This window comes from Stenella coeruleoalba (genome assembly GCF_951394435.1).
Source record: "Stenella coeruleoalba genome assembly, chromosome: 16".
Lineage (NCBI taxonomy): Eukaryota > Metazoa > Chordata > Mammalia > Artiodactyla > Delphinidae > Stenella > Stenella coeruleoalba.
In genome coordinates this window covers 50,346,300-50,366,115 of record NC_137162.1, presented here as the reverse complement: position 1 = coordinate 50,366,115, position 19,816 = coordinate 50,346,300, and the positions used below count along the sequence as shown (strand labels likewise).

Below are 19,816 nucleotides of genomic sequence, written 5' to 3'. Positions count from 1 at the left end.
AGTGAATAACCTGAGGGAGTCACGGGAACCTCTGCATTTGTAGGCAGTTAGTAGGACATACAGGGCCTGGGAACCCCTGAGCTTTTTTGGCCAGTGATGTCTGAATTAATGTCAGTCTTGTGGAAGACTGTGCCCTTAACCTGTGAAGTTTGTCCTAACTCTGGATCATTAGTGTCAAAAGTCCTTGTAGTTGGTGTCAGAAAAAGTGGAATATGCTAGATAACCCTGCCTCACTGTAGCTTGTGGGAAGAGAAAGGATGAAAGGACTGGGGATGAAGAAATTTTGATTCTTGGATGGCTATCTAGTTACTCATGATATGAAACTGCAGCTGTGCTATGATCCATTACTAAAGGCAAAAGTTGTGGAATAGAATTTAGAAACGGTGGGAGACACAATCCCCAATGAGGTGGCTCACTGGTTACAGAAGGAAATGCAGAATAATAAGCAAACTAAATATATAATGTGTTGGCTATTGTTACTTATAATAGCTAAAGTGAAAGTAATATAGAGTGCTGGGGCTGATCCTGATGCTGGGCCAAGCTTAGATTTCAGTCAGTCTGATCTACCACCAATAACTTTAAAGCCACCCCTAATGAGAGAGATTATTCTAGGACAAAAGGCAGTACTGTTATGAACTCTGGTTACCAGGAAGGTGGTCCAGTTAGGGAGAAGGAAAACCCAAGAAACTACTGAAACCAAGGGTTATAGTGCCAAGGAGTAGTCTTATTTTGTGGATCTGTGTCAACTTCCTGAAGAACTTTTAGTAAAATGGATTGCGAGAGTGACTAATTTAGGGGTAGTATCTTTGGTTTTGAATGCTACAGAGTGGAAGAGAATGTTGGGTTGACATAGGACCCACAGCTCACTGTAGAACAATCACAGATGGCTGTCCATAGTAGGTTACCTGAGGGAGTGGGTAGCCTGGTGGACTGGATAAAACTTGCTGTAAAGTCTGTTTATCTGAGAAGAGAGACTGTATTTCTTCTATAAATGCCAAGTGGAACACCACAGATGAAGAGTCTGTGCACTTCATAGCAAGCCATGTTGGATTGACTTGATGCTTTTCATATGAAGGTTATTTATCTACTGAATATGCCCTATAACCAGGTCATGGTAACTCTTGTGATTAAGAGGGCCCCTTTTACATGGGCACCTCATGAAACAATACTGTTGTAAAACCAAGCAGCTGAGAAACGTTATTAGATTTGTTGTCTCAGTTTCCCTTATCGATGTTAAAGATGAAAAAAAAAGTCATTAAAAAGAAAAGGGAGGAAAACAGAAGGGGAGAGCTAAGGGATTCGTCCCATCAGGGGTCGATGTTTATGAGAAATATAGTGAATATATTGGACATTGATGAGGTTAAGACAAAGGTGTTAATGCAGCAGTGTTGAAGATTGAGTGTACCAATGGGAGCTAATGCTGGTTCTACAACTTTAAAGGGGCCTGAACAATACCACTGTATTTATCCCAGTTTGGAGGAATTTTAAAAGCTTAAAGGCAAAGGTAAAATTGAGAAACCTGACTTGGAATCACCTGGGACAGTGTTCTGGTAGATTAGTGAAAGTGAAGATTGACAGAAGGGATAGGGTCCCTTGGCTCTTAATTCTTCCCCTCTGGGGACCTAAGGCCTTATGTATGTGAGTGGGTAAAATGGTCACCAGGTGTAGAAGAGACCTTTCTGGGACTCCTTGACACAGACCCCCATGTACTTTGGTATCAAAACATGTTGACGAACATGTCTTAACTGGGGCCACTTTAGACTGAGAGAAAATAGTAATGCATTGGTTGATGGGATTAAGATGAAAGTTCAAGTGAAAGTTTAAACAGGCTTTATGTGAAGTAGTTGGTCTTCTTAGCTGAATGTTTTACGGAAAAGGATATTATACCCTATCTAGTATTGTGAAGCAAAACTGTTTGGTGAAATTTTAATAGAGGCTACTGTTAGGAATGCAAAGTTGATGGGACTATTGTCCTATGAAGGTCTGAGAATAATATTGTAATTTTCTGTAAGATGTTATGGAAAAACCCGAACAAACTTTTTGGCCAACCCAATAATTCCACCACCAACAATATAATTATTGAAAACAGCTTGAGGATTTTTTTTCTTTCTTTCTTTTTTTCTATTTGTAATAGTTTCTCTCTGAATGGTTATTCCATGAACTTGATACACAGGTTTGTGTATATTATTTTACTTTTGACTGTTAGGGATTCGTTTAAGCATTATTTGCAATAGTAGAATATTGGAAACAACACAAACACCCAAATAACATTCATATTACATAAGAATAGCATATTATAGAGGCTAAGGTAGGAGAAGGAGTATGAAAATACAGATATTTGTTTAAAAGTTTTAAATTAATTTTTTATTACTTCATTTTTTTTAGAAAAAGTAAGCAAATATGAATATATTTACCACCTCTCAGCTTCTAAACATATATATTATGCTTTTGCTATTACAACTAGTTCTTTAATAAATAGCCTTGTCTTTTTGCATTTTGGGGATAGATATATAGAATGGTGATATTGGATCAAAGGTTAAATGTACAAGTAATTTTCTTAGAAATTTGAGCAATATTTTTTAATTTTCAAAAGCTCTTTTTTATTCTTGAGTGAAATTTCATTCAACATAAAATTAACCATTTTAAAGCGAACATTTCAGTGGCATTTTGTATATTTGCAATACTGTGCAACCACTACCTCTGTCTAGTTCCAAAACATTTCATCACCCATAAGTAAAGATTGTACTCACTTAAGTAGTTACTCCCCATTCACCCCTCCCCAGCCTCTGGAAACCATCAATCTGCTCTCTGTCTGTATGAATTTACCTATTTTGGATATTTCATATGTGGAATTATACAACATGTGACCTTTTGTGCCCAGATCTTTTACTTAGCATAGTGTTTTTGTGGTTCTTCCACATTTTTGTAGCATGTATCAGGAGTCCATTCCTTTTTAAAGCTGAATAATAGTCCATCATATGTACATTCCATTCATCCATTAATGGACATAGGACATATGGGCAGTTTCTACCTTTTTGCTGTTGTGGATAGTGCTACTATGAACATGCATGTACATGTGTTTGTTTGAGTACCTGCTTTAAATTTTTGAGGTGTATATACCTTGGAGTGAAATTGCTGGATTATGTAGTAATTCTGTGTTTAACTTTTTGAAGAGCTGCTGAACCGTTTTTGTTTTGTTTTTAATTGCAGCTGAATCATTTTACATTCCCAATGTAAAATGTGTAAGTCTTATACAGCAATGTATAAGTCTTCCAGTTTTTCTACATACTTGATGACACTTATTTACTGTCTTTTTTTTTTTAAATAGTCAACCTACTGGATATTAAGTGATATTCCATTGTGGTTTTGATTTACATTTCCCAAATGAATAATAATGTTGAGCATCTTTTCATGTGCTTGTTGGATATTTGTATATCTTCTTCAGATAAAGTCTATGTAAGTCCTTTGCCCACTTAAAAAAATTGGATTTTTTGTGGTTTTATGTATCTTGGATACTAGAGTCTTATTAGATATGATTTGCAAATATTTTCTTTCATTCTGTAGGTTGTCTTTTCACTTTGTTGATAATGTCCTTTGATGCACAAAAGTTTTTAATTTTGATGAATCCAATTTAATTTTTTCTTTTATTACTTCTGCTTTTGATGTCATACCAAAGAATTTATTGCCAAATGCAAAGTCATGAAGATTCAGGGTCTTTTGTGTTTCCACAAAAGATTAGTAGAATTATTTCTTCTAGTTCTATGAAAAACGCCATTGGTATTTTGATAGAAGTTGCATTCAATCTGTAGATTGCCTTGGGTAGTATGATTTTTTTTAACAATATTCTTCCAGTCCGTGAGGACATATATCTTTCCATTCGTTTGTGTCATCTTCAATTTCTTTCATCATTGTCTTACGGTTTTCAGAGTAAAAGTCTTATTCCTATGTATTTTATTCTTTTTGATGCAGTTATAAATGGGATTTTCTTAATTTCTCTTTCTGATAGTTTGTTGTTAGTGTATAGAAATGCAGCAGATTTCTGTATATTAATTTTATTTCCTGACACTTCAGTGAATTCACTTATTCTGTTTTTTGGTGGTGTCCTTAGAATTTTCTATATATAGTATCATGTCATCTCCAAACAGTGACAGTTTTAGTTCTTACTTTCCATTTATTATTTCTTTTTCTTGTCTGATTGCTGTGTCTAGGACTTCTAATACTATGTTGAATAAAAGTGGCAAGAGTGGGCATCTTTGTCTTGTTCCTGATCTTAGAAGAAATGCTATCAACTTTTCACTACTGAGTATGATATAAGCTTTAGGCTTATCCTATATGGCCTTTATTATATTCTTTCTATACCCACTTTCTGGAGAGTTTTTATCATAAATGGATGTTGAATTTTCTCAAAAGCTTTTGCTGTATCTATTGAGATGACCATATGGTTTTTATTCTTCAATTTGTTAATGTGTTGTATCACACTGATTGATTTGCAGATATTGAACCATCTTTGCATCCCTGGGATAAATCCCACTTGATCAAGGTGTATGATCCCTGTAATGTATTGTTGAATTTGGTTTGCTAGTATTTTGTTGAGGATGTTTTCTTGTATTGCTATAAATTTCCTTCCTAGAACTGCTTTTGCTGCATTCCATAGATATTGGAGCATTGTGTTTCCATTTTCATTTGTCTCCAGTTTTTTTTTTCTTTCTTTCTTCTTTGATTTCTTCTGTGATCCAGTGTTTGTTTAGTAGCATATTCTTTAGCTTCCACGTGTTTGTGTCTTTTTCAGTTTTTTTTCTTGTAGTTGATTTTTAGTTGTCATAGTGTTGTGGTGGGAAAAATGCTTGATGTGATTTCAGTTTTCTTAAACTTGAGACTAGTTTTGTGGCCTAGTATGTGATCTATCCTGGAGAATGTGTTATGTGCACTTGAAAAAAATGTGTATTTTGCTCTTTTGGATGGAATGTCCAGTAGATAGCTATTAAGTTTAATGAGTCTAACACGTTCTTTAAGGCCAGTGTTTCCTTATTGATTTTCTGTCTGGATGATCTGTCTGTTGATGCAAGTGGGGTTTTAAAGTCTTCTTCTATTATTGTGTTACTGTCAATTTCTCCTTTTGTGTTCGTTAATACTTGTTTTATGTATTTAGGAGTTTTTCTCTTAAATTGTTATACTTTCACCTCCAGAATTTTTACTTTTCATTCCTTTATGTTTTATATCTTCACTGATATTCTGTACTTGGTTAAATATACTTTGCCTGAGGTTTGAGCATATTTAAGATAGTTGATTTAAAGCCTTTATTAAGTTCAGTGCTTGGGCTTCCTCAGGGATCATTTCTGTTAATTTTTGTTTTTTTTTCTGTGACTGGATGATACTTTCTTTGCAGGTCCCTAAGGTTTTGTTGAAAACTAGTCATTTTAAATATTTTAATATAGCAACACTGGAAATCGTATCCTTCATCTTTCTTAGGGTTTGTTTTTGTTACTTTTTTAGGCTATAGCTGTTTTTTTTAAAAAAAATTATTTATTTATTTATTTATTTATTTTTAGTTGTGCTGGGTCTTAGTTGCAGCATGCAGGATCTTTGTTGTGGTATGCGGACTCTTAGTTGTGGCATGTGGGCTTCTTAGTTGCGGAATGTGAACTCTTAGTTGCAGCATGCATATGGGATTTAGTTCTCCAACCAGGGATTGAATGCAGGCCCCCTGCGTTGGGAGCATGGAGTCTTACCCACTGGACTACCAGGGAAGTGCCCCCTTTTTTTTTTTTTAGTGAATTTTCTAAACTATTTTTCCAAAGCCTCTCTTTTCATGTGTGGTCTATGAAGTGTGTGTTATTTTAGCTTGTGTTTATTTAGTGTTTTATGCAGAGATTTCCTTGAGTGCCAGATGGCAAATAAAAAGAAAGAAAAGAGGGCTTCCCTGGTGGCGCAGTGGTTGAGAGTCCGCCTGCCGATGCAGGTTCGTGCCCTGGTCAGGGAAGATCCCACATGCCGCGGAGCAGCTGGGCCTGTGAGCCGTGGCCGCTGAGCTTGCGCGTCCAGAACCTGTGCTCCGCAACGGGAGAGGTCACAACAGTGAGAGGCCTGCGTACAGCAAAAAAAAAAAAGAAAGAAAGAAAGAAAGAAAAGCAAAAAAGAGGGAGAGAGGAAGAGGAAGGGAATAAGGGAAAGAAGAAGAGAAGGAGGCAGAGAAACAACAAAGAATTAAAAGGAAGGAGAATTAAAAGATCTTACAGTCAAAATTAAAAAAAAAAACCCATTCAGTGTCTCTGTCTGCATATTGGCTCTGTGTTGGGCCACTCCTTCAATCTTTAGCCTGACCATTTACAGTTCTACCTTAGCCTTCACTTGCTACTTTTTCTGGGCCTAGAGATCAGCCAGAGGTGAAAGCTTTGGGCTTTCTTAGGTCTTTACTGAGAATACATTCTGCCCTGGGCATTTTTGTGGCTTTCTAAATTTCCAACATACATGGCACTTTTGAATTACCTAATTTCCCAAAGAAATTCTCTCCCCAGCCTTTTTTCTCAGTCTTTTAGTATTCTATTATATCAACTATAATCTTTTGCCCCAGGGTGATTGTGGATTGTTTGACTTACAGTAGTTTTTGAGCAGTGCCCACAGCTTTTCTGCCTGAGTGAATTCCAAGTTGGGCAAAACAAAGAAAAGCACTTTGTGTTAGTTATTCATGTAACCCCAGACAGGTTAGAGCGGACAAACACAGTATTTCATGAATAAGTTTGCCACTGTGCCCTTTGGAACCAGGTAGCAGAGTCCCACACTGGGAACAAGGTCTACTTTAAAGTCTGCAGTCAAGCTGGGGAGGGGCATATGGGAAGGGCTGGTCTCAATGATAATTGGAATGCAAATTGTTACAGCAATTCTGGGAAATGGTTTAGCAGTTTCTTATCAAGTTAAACATAAACTCACTATATCACCGAACAGTCCTACTCACTTGGGTATTTACTCTAGAGAAATGAAATCCTATATTCACACAGAAACCTGTACATGAATGTTCGTAGTAGCTTTATTTATAATAACTAAAAACTGGAAAAACCAGTTTACTTCAGTGAGTAAATGGACGCACAAACTGTTACATCCATTTAGTGGAATGCTATTCACTAGTAAAAAGTAATGAGTTACTGATATATTCAATGATTTAGATTAATCATAAAGGCATTCTGCCGAGTGAAATAAGCCAGTCCCAAAAGGTTACGTAGTGTATGATTGCAGTTATGACATTCTTAAAAAAAACAGCTGTAGTGATGGAGAACAGATCATTGTCTGCTAGGGGTGATGGGTGGGAGAGGGTGTAATTAAAACTGGATAGTACAAGGAAGTTTCTTTGGGTGAAGAAATTATGTGTCCTGATTATATTGGTGATTACACAAACTTATATGTGTTTTAAAATTCATAAACTGTATGCCAAAAGAAAAAATTAATTTTACTGCATGGTGATGAATACAAACTTGTGATGAAGTCCTTTATTTGCCAGAAACATTTAGGCTTTCTTCAGTGTATTACTGAAGGAGAAACTCGTTAAGGAAGCACTGGCCCACCATCTCACAGTTCACTCTTTTTGAATGGAAAAGCATTCTCAGAGACCGAGGAAGTTCTGTGGCACTTCTGCTCATATGTGTTTAGTCAGGGTTTTAATTCCAGTGAGATTTGTGGGAAGCCTCTGGAAGCCAGACAGTATACAGATTTATGTTTTCATTGTCATACTCCCAGCTAATCGCTGTGCTAGATCGTCTCCCAGGTATATGTGGATGTTGGCTTCCAACAAATGCAGGCTTGCCAGTGAGAGGAAGAGCCTGCCACCATCACAAACATGGAAGAGAAACACTTTGCCATGTTAAGCAGTCTCCATGCTTATATGGCTTCCTTTCTTCCTATAATAATGCATTTCCTAGAGTGTACAAATGACAGATTTCTACACTAGTGAAGAAAAATTATAATAATTTTTTTCTTATCTCTTTGCCTGAATCCTTTCTGAAAGGTCTAATAATATCTCTGATACTACTGTTCTCAAAATCTGATATTGGAGAAACAGAGACCTTCTATGGGAATGTGGGAAAAACTGTCTAAGACAGATATTAGAATCCAGTCTTCTCAGTCAGCATTGTGTCTCTTGTCAAACTCATTATTCAACAACTTTCAGTTGTCATCTATGTGGTAGTGACTCCCACACCTCAACTCCACTCCCCTGTATATTTAATTGTCTGGTGGACATGTCTTCTTAAAGATGCAGCAGGCATGTCAAAACTGTCAGGTTCTAATATTATTTATTAATTTTTTAATCTCCTATCACATCTGGTCATCCTTTTTTAGTACTTTATTTCAGTGAATGGGAATCACCCACCTGTTTCTAAATCCAGGAACCAAGGAGTCATTCATGGCTCTTTCTTTACTTCTTAGTTAACTTTGGTTCTTTAGATCCGAACTCCTCAGTGTGTCTTATAATTGCTATTCTTTCATTGTCACTGACACTAATTAATATCAGGCTGCTGTCATATGCCACATGGATTCTGCAGTAGCTACAAAACTGCTTTTTTTCCCCGATTTAAATCCATTGTCTACACTGTAACCAGAATAATGTTTCTTTAATGTAGATCTCAATTTGTCACTTCTTAAAACTCAACAGTCATATCCCTGTCATTGAGATACAGTCCAAACTCCTTAACATGGCTGAAATAGTTTTTCATGATGTAGATATATTTCTGTCCCTTCCCCTTACACTCTGTTTGAGTGTTGTCTTAGTTGTAGCTACTGTAACAAAATACTGTAGGCTGTGTGGCTTGAACAGAGACATTTATTTTTTACGGTTTTGGAGTCTGGAAGTCCTAGATCAAGGTGTTGGCAGATTCAGTTCCTAGTGAAGGCCCTCTTCACCTTTTAACAGAATCCTCACATGGTGGGGAGAGAGATTGTGTGCTCTGGTCTCTTTTGCTTCCTCTAAGGACACTAATCCCATGATCGGGTCCCCACCATCATGACCTTGTCTAAACCTAATTATCTCCCAAAGGCCATATTTCCAAATATCCTCATATTGAGGGTTAGAGCTTCAACATATGAATTTTGGGGGGATGCACACACAAACATTCAGTCCATAACAAGTGTTAATGAGCTACTTGAAGTTATTTGAATAGAGCAGATCAGCATACTATGTCCTGTAAGCGAAATTTGGCCAACCACCTGTTTTTTTCACAGCCTGAAAACTAAGAATGTTTTTTACACTTCCAGAGGTTACACTTTAAATGGTTATATAAGTACCTACATAATATACTTGATTTTCTCTGTAGACTTGCAAAATCTAAAATACGTTTCACCTTTTAAAAAAGTTTCTGCCAACGTTTGGAATAGATTATGCTTTTTGCTTCCTTGCCCTTACCATACTGTTTATGCAGAATATAGTCTCCTCTTCCACGTTCTAGAGGCTGAATTTGTTGTTTCTTAGGTTGTCTTGACTTGACTTTGTTTCATTTAAAACAATTTTATTTTATTTTATTTAAAAAATTTTTAAATTGTTAAATTTTTTGAACATCTTTATTGGAGTATAATTGCTTTACAATGGTGTGTTGGTTTTCTGCTTTATAACAAAGTGAATCAGCTATACCTATACATATATCCCCATATCTCCTCCCTCTTGTGTCTCCCTCCCACCCTCCCTATCCCACCCCTCTAGGTGGTCACAAAGCAAGGAGCTTATCTCCCTGTGCAATGTGGCTGCTTCCCACTAGCTATCTGTTTTACATTTGATAGTGTATATATGTCCATGCCACTCTCTCACTTCATCCCAGCTTACCCTTCCCCCTCCCCATGTCCTCAAGTCCATTCTCTGCATCTGTGTCTTTATTCCTGTCATGTCCCTAGGTTCATCAGAACCTTTTTTTTTTTTTTTAGATTCCATATATATGTGTTAGCATACGGTATTTGTTTTTCTCTGACTTCCCTCTCTATGACAGACTCTAGGTCCATCCACCTCACTACAAATAACTCAATTTAATTTCTTTTTATGGCTGAGTAATATTTTATTGTATATATGTGCCACACCTTTATCCATTCATCTGTCGATGGACACTTAGTTTGCTTCCATGTCCTGGCTATTGTAAAGGTTCACTGTAGAGCTGCAGTGAACATTGTGGTGCATGACTCTTTTTGAATTATGGTTTTCTCAGGGTATATGCCCAGTAGTGGGATTGCTGGGTCATATGGTAGTTCTATTTGTAGTTTTTTAAGGAACCTCCATACTGTTCTCCATAGTGGCTGTATCAATTTACATTCCCACCAATAGTGCAAGAGGGTTCCCTTTTCTCTACACCCTCTCTAGCATTTATTGTTTGCAGATTTTTTGATGATGGCCATTCTGACTGGTGTGAGGTGATACCTCATTGTAGTTTTGATTTGCATTTCTCTAATGATCAGTGATGTTGAGCATCCTTTCATGTGTTTGTTGGCAATCTGTATATCTTCTTTGGAGAAATGTTTATTTAGGTCTTCTGCCCATTTTTGGATTGGGTTGTTTGATTTTTTGGTATTGAGCCGCATGAGCTGCTTGTAAATTTTGGAGATTAATCCTTTGTCAGTTGCTCATTTGCAAATATTTTTTCCCATTCTGAGTGTTGTCTTTTGGTCTTGTTTATGTTTTCCTTTGCTGTGCAAAAGCTTTTAAGTTTCATTAGGTCCCATTTGTTTATTTTTGTTTTTATTTCCATTTCTCTAGGTGGTGGGTTAAAAAGGATCTTGTTGTGATTTATGTCATGGAGTGTTCTGCCAATGTTTTCCTCTAAGAGTTTTATAGTGTCTGGCATTACATTTAGGTCTTTAATCCATTTTGAATTTATTTTTGTGTATGGTGTTAGGGAGTGTTCTAATTTCATTCTTTTACATGTAGCTGTCCGGTTTTCCCAGCACCACTTATTGAAGAGGCTGTCTTTTCTCCATTGTATATTCTTGCCTCCTTTGTCAAAAATAAGGTGACCATATGTGTGTGGGTTTATCTCTGGTCTTTCTGTCCTGTTCCATTGATCTATATTTCTGTTTCTGTGCCAGTACCATACTGTCTTGCTTACTTTAGCTTTGTAATATAGTCTGAAGACTGGGAACCTGATTCCTCCAGCTCCGTTTTTCTTTCTCAAGATTGCTTTGGCTATTCGGGGTCTTTTGTGTTTCCATACAAATTGTGAAATTTTTTGTTCTAGTTCTATGAAAAATGCCATTGGTAGTGTGATAGGGATTGCACTGAATCTGTAGATTGCTTTGGGTAGTATAGTCATTTTCACAATGTTGATTCTTCCAATTCAAGAACATGGTATATCTCTCTATCTATTTGTATCATCTTTAATTTCTTTTATCAGTATCTTACAGTTTTTTGCATACAGGTCTTTTGTCCCTTTAGGTAGGTTTATTCTTAGGTATTTTATTTTTTTTGTTGCAATTGAATTTGTTTTAGATTGGCTCTGATTTGCCAAGATATATATCCATGTGATATACCCTCATGACACCTGGGAATACCATACTGTGAGGAATTTTCTGTTTGAGGGGAGACAAGTAAATTTGGAGGGTTGTTGTGACTTTGTTAAATTAACATTTGTTAAGTAGAGCCCCAAGGTGTTGTTTGGTGAGCCCCAATTCAACAAAAGACCACAAGGGAAATAGAAATAGAGAAGTTTATTACTCTCAGGTCCTGGAGGAAGTACATGGCATGCCTGCAGGGGCCATATGGGAAAACGTGGCATGCCTCGAGGAGCCATACAAGGGCAAACAGAGTGGCAGGAACCTGGGGCACATGCTTTTATTATTAGGGTCCATGGCTGGAGTGCTTTTAGGTTCTTGGGCTAAGGCTTGATTGGGCAGTTCAAACCAAGAAGTGCAGGGTTTTGGTAAGCTCAGCAGCGGTCTTATCTAAGGTTTCACAAGGGGCAGTCCCTGGGGGGCAGGGGAAACTGTTGCTCACAAGGGCTGCTGGAGAAGTCCTGTTAGGAATTTACATTTGCTTATGACTCTGGAACTGTTATCTAGGGCAGGCCCCTGCAGACTTCTTGGTCACACAAAATGGATGCCAGGGCAGCAATATCATTGAGTAGTTTAGCAAACTCTCAAGATAGGGATTGTCTTTTTACATGAATATATCATGTACCCAGAATTATGCCTTGCATATATTGGTTTTCATATGTGTTGAATTTTTGATGGTGTGTCTTGTGGTTGCCACATGGAGGCAGGATCAACTGCCCTCCCCCCAGATTTGTTCAGTGTCGAGAAAGATGGTGCCACACATGTAGCAAGAGAATGTGAAAACATTTATTATTCACATAGTGAGACTTTCTGGGAACACCAGGACAGACACCCAAACTAGTCCAGAATGGCTCGAGTGAAGAGGGGAGAGGCAGGTGGCTCTGGTTATTATTGTGGTTAGGGGATGGGCTGGGTTGAGGATTCCCACATGCAGGCTAGACTTGTGTGGTTTGAACTTCCCTGCTGTTGCTAAGGGAGGTTCACTGTTTTAAGTGTGAAGTTTTGCTTATTATAAAAGCAGTATGTTCTTATTACAAAATCAAAAAAAGTGTAGCAAGTCAAAATCAAAAGGAATACAAAGAACATAAGCGCATGTTGTCTCACATAGTGGAAAATAATAACAATTCTTTGGTTTATCACCATTCAGACATTTAAATGTATTTTACAGCATTAAAGATGAAGTCATATTGTACATATATAATTGCTTCCCCGCCCACCATTTTACAGAGCATCTTTCCATGTGTCTAGATAAATTTCTGAAATATCATATATAATGATTTATTGATGAGTGTTAACTTGAAGCATAAATGTGGATGGTTTTCCCTTTCTGTAACTATTGCTAACTGTGTCCCCCTTACTTTTCCATTGAGCCTTAGTAACTTCTCAAAGTGATACAATTTTTTGACCACTTTTGAATTCATTAGAACAGGCTCATTCCCATTCCCTAAGACTATGTTTTTAAATCTTTGTTATAAAATGAAACCTACAGAAAACCCTACAAAACATATGTAGAGTTTAATTAGTTATTAAAAGTTGAACACCTTTTTGGCAGTGGTGACAGTGCTCCTTTTGCTGACTGGTGCTTCTCAGCAAGCCCTACTTTGGACTTAGAAAATGAGGTTCTATTGCCTTTGATTCTTTGCTGTGTCTTTAGTTGTCAGATTTGGCCTGGGGTGCCCAACATCATCTTGTTTCACACATATTCATACAAATAGCCAAACGTTTTTAATTGAAGATATGATTTTAGGAGTAAAATTATATAAGTTATAATACTTACTGCAGAAAATGAGAAAATACAGGTACTCTAATCAAAAAAAAAAAAAAGAAGAAAAAGAAAAATCTCAGAATCCTAAAATAGTTAACCTGTGTTTTGGTTTTCTTCTAAGTTTTTTCCAATGAATATTATACAGTTTTTTTTAATAAAATGGATAATTCTGTATGTGCTGTTTTAGAGACGTGATTTTTTTTTTCCAGTTAACATGTAGGCCTTTTCAGTGGAAGAAATGTATCTTTTATTTTAAGATGAAAAACATCTTGTGTTCATACTGATACTTCCCACTTATACTCAGGAACATAGCATAGAATTTTTACTTAATTTCATTGTTTTTTACATCTTTATTTTCTTTTTCCTGAGATGAGAATCCATTTTTCAGCAAATACCAATATACACAAGTCTCAGAATAACAACACTATTATTACCATCTGTAATGTGATTACTGAAAATAGTTTGAGGATTTTTTTCCCCCACTTGAAATAGTTTCTCTCTGAGTGTTATACCATCAACCTGATATACAGATTCATTTATTTCAATTTAATGTTGACATATAGGGATTTGTTGAAACATTATTTGTAAGAGCAAAAGATTGGAAACAAACTAGTCCGTATTTTTCCCCAATTAACATCTTTCTATGTCTGTAAATATATTTTTATTACCTTTTTTTAAGAACAACATCATATTCTGTTGTATGACTATATCGTACTTCCTGTTTAACCATTTTTCTGTTGTTGGACATTTAGCTCATTTCTACTTGTTTTGCCATTCTGTCCAATGCTACAATAGCCACACTTATACATATATTTTTTGCATTTGTCTGTTTCTAAGGGATAAATTATTAGGAGGGAAGACTTTGCCTTTTTCAAAAAGGCTTTAGCTAAATTTTAACAAATTGGCCTCCAGATGGTTTGTATGGATACTAGATTCCTCTAAATCATGATAGATCCACATTGGTGTGGTAGCATTCTTTCCTACATTGTATTTATTGGCCGTTTATTTTCTATTTATTTTGTGAATTGTCCATTATGGCCTTTGGCAGTTTTTTTTTTCCATATTCATTTTTTTCCTTGATTTTTTTAGGAAGACTGTTTTAAGAACAGCAAATATTTCATAATGGAAAGAGGTTCTGTGAAATAACTTTTTCTTATGCCAAGGTTAAATAATTATGCAGCTTTTTTGTTCATTTTAAATAATAACAATTATTCCAATTACTCTTAGTTCTCAGTGGATCCTGGAAGGAAGGCCCAACACAAAATTGAAAAGATTTGTGTGGAATATCCAATACAGGAAACACTTCTAATTTTATTCATATTATCTGTAATAAAGTAGATATTCCCCTTCTGTGAGTGTTTTTCAAGGTCATAATCTCTCAGTCCCATTTAAAGATTTGTGAATTTGTGATCTTTTTACTTGTATATACTAAGGCAAGATTTTGCAGTATTAGATCAGTTTTTGGACTGGAGGGATTCACTAGTGGGCTATAGGTCAAACTGAGTTCATTACCTTAAACTTAGTTTTTGTTTATTTAGTTATTTAGACTTCAGAATAAGAGTCTTCTAAAGCAAAACAGTACTTTTCTAAGGATAGATAATAGCTAACAAGATTGCAAATAGAACCCAGGAGGGACTGCTTATAACCAATTTGAGTAGTCCAGTCCTACTGTAGAGAAAGAACAAATTAAGATAAACCAAGGAAGCAGTAGTGGTGCTGAAAGTAGTAGTAGCATCGGTGTTTGGCTCAGGAAAGGAAATGTAATAATGACATCATTAAAGACTCACTTCATTAATTTATGTAAGTAGTCAGATCCCTAGAGATAATAAAATACCACCTCCCACACCAAATATGAATACATCCTGTGAGATTGTTTACCATTTTTGATTATTCATGTTATTAGGGAAGTTGTTAAAAGCGTGGACTCGGGAGATTGACCTCCTGTTGTTCACATTCTATTTTGGCCAGGGATTTAGATTTTCTGTGCATTAGTTTCATCATGTATAATATGGAGATTATACTAGTCACTAAATCATAGTGAAGACTGAAGAAATCAATAGCTGTGAAGTGCTTAGAACAATATCTTGCAGATAGTGAGCACTGTGTAAGTTTTTAAAAATACAAATAAAAATTACTGGTGGGGAAGAAGACTAGGAAAAGGATGTTACAAATAGCTTAACCAAGTAAACCAGTTGAATCTATTTTTTTTTTAATTTTATCTTTAAAATCTATTCTTAACCACACAAACATTGAGTAAAATAAGATTCTCATATAGTGATGTTTGAAAATAATGATTACACTGAGCTAGGTTATAGCATTTTTTCTGCTTTTGTTTACAGGATATTCTGAATAATCTTGAATCATGTGACCTTGAGGATGATGACCTTATGCTTGATGTGGATCTGCCTGAGGATGCACCTCTTGAGAATGGTAGGGGGGACAATATTGAACCTTCAGAAGTATATAGTTGAGCTACTTGACTACATCCAATTTGGTATTTGTTATTTACAGACTTCCTTATCTCTATGGTGGTAGCCTTTTCAGGCTGAGAATTTATCATAAGTGATGTTAAACAGGTTCTTTTGCAAAATTATTTAAATGTTTAAAACCTGACTTTGTAGGTCTTACGTATAACTGTATGATCCAATAAGATTGTATACCTATATCCTAAAGTATCTGGTAGATAGGATTTGTCCTTTTTTCCCTTTGTCTTATCCAATTTTTTATTCCTTTATCTCATTTTGATTTTAAGAAAACAAATTTAGAGAAAAAGAGATATCATTTGACTTGTAAAACAGCAGCAAAAACCATTAAGTTAATAAATACTTTTAAAAAATCAATTCTGGGAAAATGGTGACCTGAATGAATCATTCTATCCTTTTTACTCTCAAATCTGGTCTGTCTTCGTCTCTGGATCCCAGTAACTGCTGGAGTGGGGCTTTAGATAATCCATGTGCAAGAGGGGCCTGGGTGCTCTTGCCCCCATTGCCATAGCATTTGAAGGATTTTCTGTCTTAAAGACTTGTCAGGAACCAGAGACCAGCCTAGGAATCCTCTGGGGCAAGGGTTGAAATGAGGATCCTCCTGGAAGAAGAATCTCAGAGAGCTGTGGATTCCCTGTTAGTCAACATTTGCCAGGTTTCTTAGGCCTTCCAGGGGCCAGGGATGAACTAAAAAGGGTAGTGAAGTCCTTTTTATACATGTTGCTAGAAAAATGCAAGGATATTTCAGAGAGCGTGGTTCGTTGTTCTAGTGCTTCATCGAGGTACAAGGAGCCTGCTTGCTGTTCACTTTTGTCTTATGGTCAGGGTTTTTTTGCTTGTTTTTTCTTTTCCCCTGCTGCCAGGATGCTGTATAATAATCACTCTTAGAATCTCAGTGGCTTTCAAAATAAACATTTATTTTTCTCATTCATGGATCTTTGTATTAGCTGGGATAGCTCAGACTGTGGGACTGAGTTCAGGTCTACTCCTTGCTTCTTCATTTTGAAACCAGGACTCCTTGGAGCAGGTTGTGCTCATGGCAGATGGCAGAAGGACAATAGGGTGCGGAGAAGCATGCATATAGTATCTCTTAAAGTCTTCACTTAGAACCAGCACACTGGTATTCTACCCACATTCTGTTGGCCAAAGCAAGTTACATGGCCAACCCTAAGAGCAGTGCGACTTGGAAGTATACTCTATTCACAGTGCGAATCTCTGCAGCAGAGGACATTGGATGTATAAGTCTATTGAAGGACAGAGTGTAGAGCTGAGAACAGTATCTACTCTACCACAGGGGTAGAGACTGTTGCATCTTCTTGTGGTTCTGCTGTCACTTGGGATACTCTAGCAATCAGTGCTGAGTTCTAGTCAACTGAGAAAGAAAAACCACAGCCAGTACCCAGGAAGAGGAACAGGGAAAACAGCAGAACTCCCGGGATTAGAGTGGCCGAAAGAGATGATAATGAGAGCACTTAGATTCAATTGCAGCACAATACTTTCTGGAGCTTATTATAAAAGAAGATTTCCCAACAAAACAGTTCAATCTATGACAGAAAGCATAGTTGAAATCTGAATTAGTGGCCTGGAAGATCAAGTGGAAAAGTATTTTAGAACACAGAAGAAAAACATAAACCATTAATGATTATAAGGGAAAAAATAATGAGACTTTATGATCCAGGAGATTTAATGTGAAGTTTTAAGGGCTGGTAGTGAGGAATGAAGGATTTACCTCCATGGAATAAATTATCTAATGCATTTTACTTTGACAGAACTATAACAACTTCTCTTTGGAAACCTTAGCTAAACCAGGAAATAGAGAGATGGCATTGGTCTTAGAGCCTGCCTCATCTTTAGAGCACAACAAAAAGTTATCCATATATTAGGTAAAAGTAGAATCACAAGGCAATTTAAAGTTTCTGAGGTCTTGGCTGGGGACTTGTGAAAAGTAGGAGGGAACTCCTGAGGTATAACATCTCACATATATTATAGATTTTCCTAGGAGAAGGCAAACAAGTATTGATTATTTTGAGCTAATTGAACACGGAAGAAAGCAGAACCTGGATCTAAAATATGTAGCCTTCAGAGGCACCAAAGATAAAACAGTATTTAGATTTGGTACTACTGGGAAGGAGGGAATGACTATTCTCTTTATAGGTCTGAGGTCCTGAATGACTATACCCACTGCTGCTGAGTTTTTTTATTGGCAGGATAGGAATGTTACAAGGATTGGTACAAGGTTTAAGGGGTCTTCTAATATACTTAGACTATTGGTTTTAGTTGCCTTTAGCTTCTGGTTTTTGAAGCTACTGTGCAAATTTGGGTAGAGTTTTGGATGGATCACTCTGGATTTTATGGGTTCAGCCCCACTAATTCTGCCAGTATCAGTGGAATTTTTGTCAACAAGAAGACTGGCACCTTGTTCAGATCTTTAGTTTGGGTTTGATTTGGACACAAGTTTGCTGTGACTTTATTATGAATAGGGAAGTCATCTGGGATTTCAAGGAAGAGGCCATGAAGAGAATATTTATCTGGCAATTGCATTTGTGAACCTATTAAGGTAGCATATGTAGTAGCACAGACAAGGAAAGAATGTTTGTTGGTCAAATGTTTCTTGGACAGTTATGGGCTAGGACTTGGGAACTGTCTGAGTTATTGGAGATAGCTACACTGGGTGGTTTAGTGACACTGAGGGGGAGGTTATATAATAGTCACAGGGTTTAAAGTTGATATTATAGTGCCTATATCAATAATATATTTTCAGGGTTGTCCTTTACTGTTTAGAAAATTTTATCTTTGAGTTTAAGGGTAAAACCTGAAATTGGGTGCTTGATTTTTCCTTCAGAACACTTTGACTAATTGCCCACTTATTTTTTCTCCTTTATTTCTTAGGCAATGCAAGACAGTTTTTCAGTGCCCTGCTATTTATCTATAAGTGTATCAAGAGACTCCTTTCTCCAGTGTTTAATTTACTGGGGTGGAGGCATCTCGTTATATATGAAGGACATCATTTTATTCTGAGTCTTATTCTGCTTTTTTCTAAGTCTCTTTCCAAGCAGTGGAAGTCTGGCAAGGGAGGAGGGAGACGAGGTCACATCTCTTTCAGCATCTATTCCTGAATGCTATCTGATGGTGTTAGTCTATCTGTGAAATCTCTAGTGGATTTATTCTTCCTTTGCTTACAGAACTGAATCAGAGCCCAGTCTACGTTCACAGGAAATACTTTGTTGACAGCCTCTGAAAGTCCTTTTCTAACTTCTGATTTCCTCTGCAATTGATGGAGTTCAGGACACACGACCCCAAAATATGGCACCTTGGCATATTGAATATTTTAAGCTGAAGGAGTTTGAGAAAATGGCAGAAGCAGAAAAATCACTCTGATTTCCTCCCCCTCTTGCCCATCTTCCCTGAAACAGGTCATAAAACCGTCATGTGAGGGGCACCTTCCCCATACCTAGAGGAAAGGAGCATCCTTATCTCTGAAGACAAAGTTAGACTAAGAAGATCCTAACAAACAGGCCTTGCTAAAGTTTCCCCCAGTTTACCACACTTAGACTCCTTAACCTGTCACATTCCTCCTTGACTGTCTACTCTTCATCAAGCCTAGCATAAAAATATACAGGTCTAACTGTTTCTTTGGGTCTTCATTTTCTCATGAAGGCTCCCATGTCACATATTAAATAAATTTGTATGCTTTTCTCCCATTAATCTATCTTATCAGTTTTATTTTCAGGCCCTAAGAGAGTTGAGAAAATCTTTCCTCCTCTACTACACAGTCGTGGGTTCTTCAGTCAACTTTAGGTTTTTCACACTGTGCTTTTTCTATACTGTTTTTATGCACCTAGATTTCCTTCTAATGTATGAACTAATTGGTATAAATCTGGAGGCCCTGGATTATCAATTGCTAAAAGTATTCTAAATTCTTCTGGAAATTTCTCCCAGTCTTGTTTAGACCTTAGAAAGTCTGTAGCTATGGCTCTCAGCTCAGGATGAGACCAGATCCAAGTCAACCTTAAGGGAATTTTCCGTCTTCTGAAGGAGGGTTAAGAGGTATAGAGTT

The 19,816-nt window shown here is 36.7% G+C and overlaps 1 protein-coding gene across 5 annotated transcripts in view; it reads left to right on the top strand.

Moving 5' to 3' along the window:
* Positions 1-19,816, top strand: part of CCSER2 (coiled-coil serine rich protein 2) — a 162,556-nt gene that overhangs the window by 52,504 nt on the left and 90,236 nt on the right. For all 5 annotated transcript variants that reach the window (XM_079899191.1, XM_079899192.1, XM_079899194.1 and 2 more), the window contains one exon: positions 15,616-15,706. In XM_079899191.1, the coding sequence (XP_079755317.1) occupies positions 15,616-15,706 (91 nt within the window). The remainder of the gene's footprint in view (positions 1-15,615; positions 15,707-19,816) is intronic.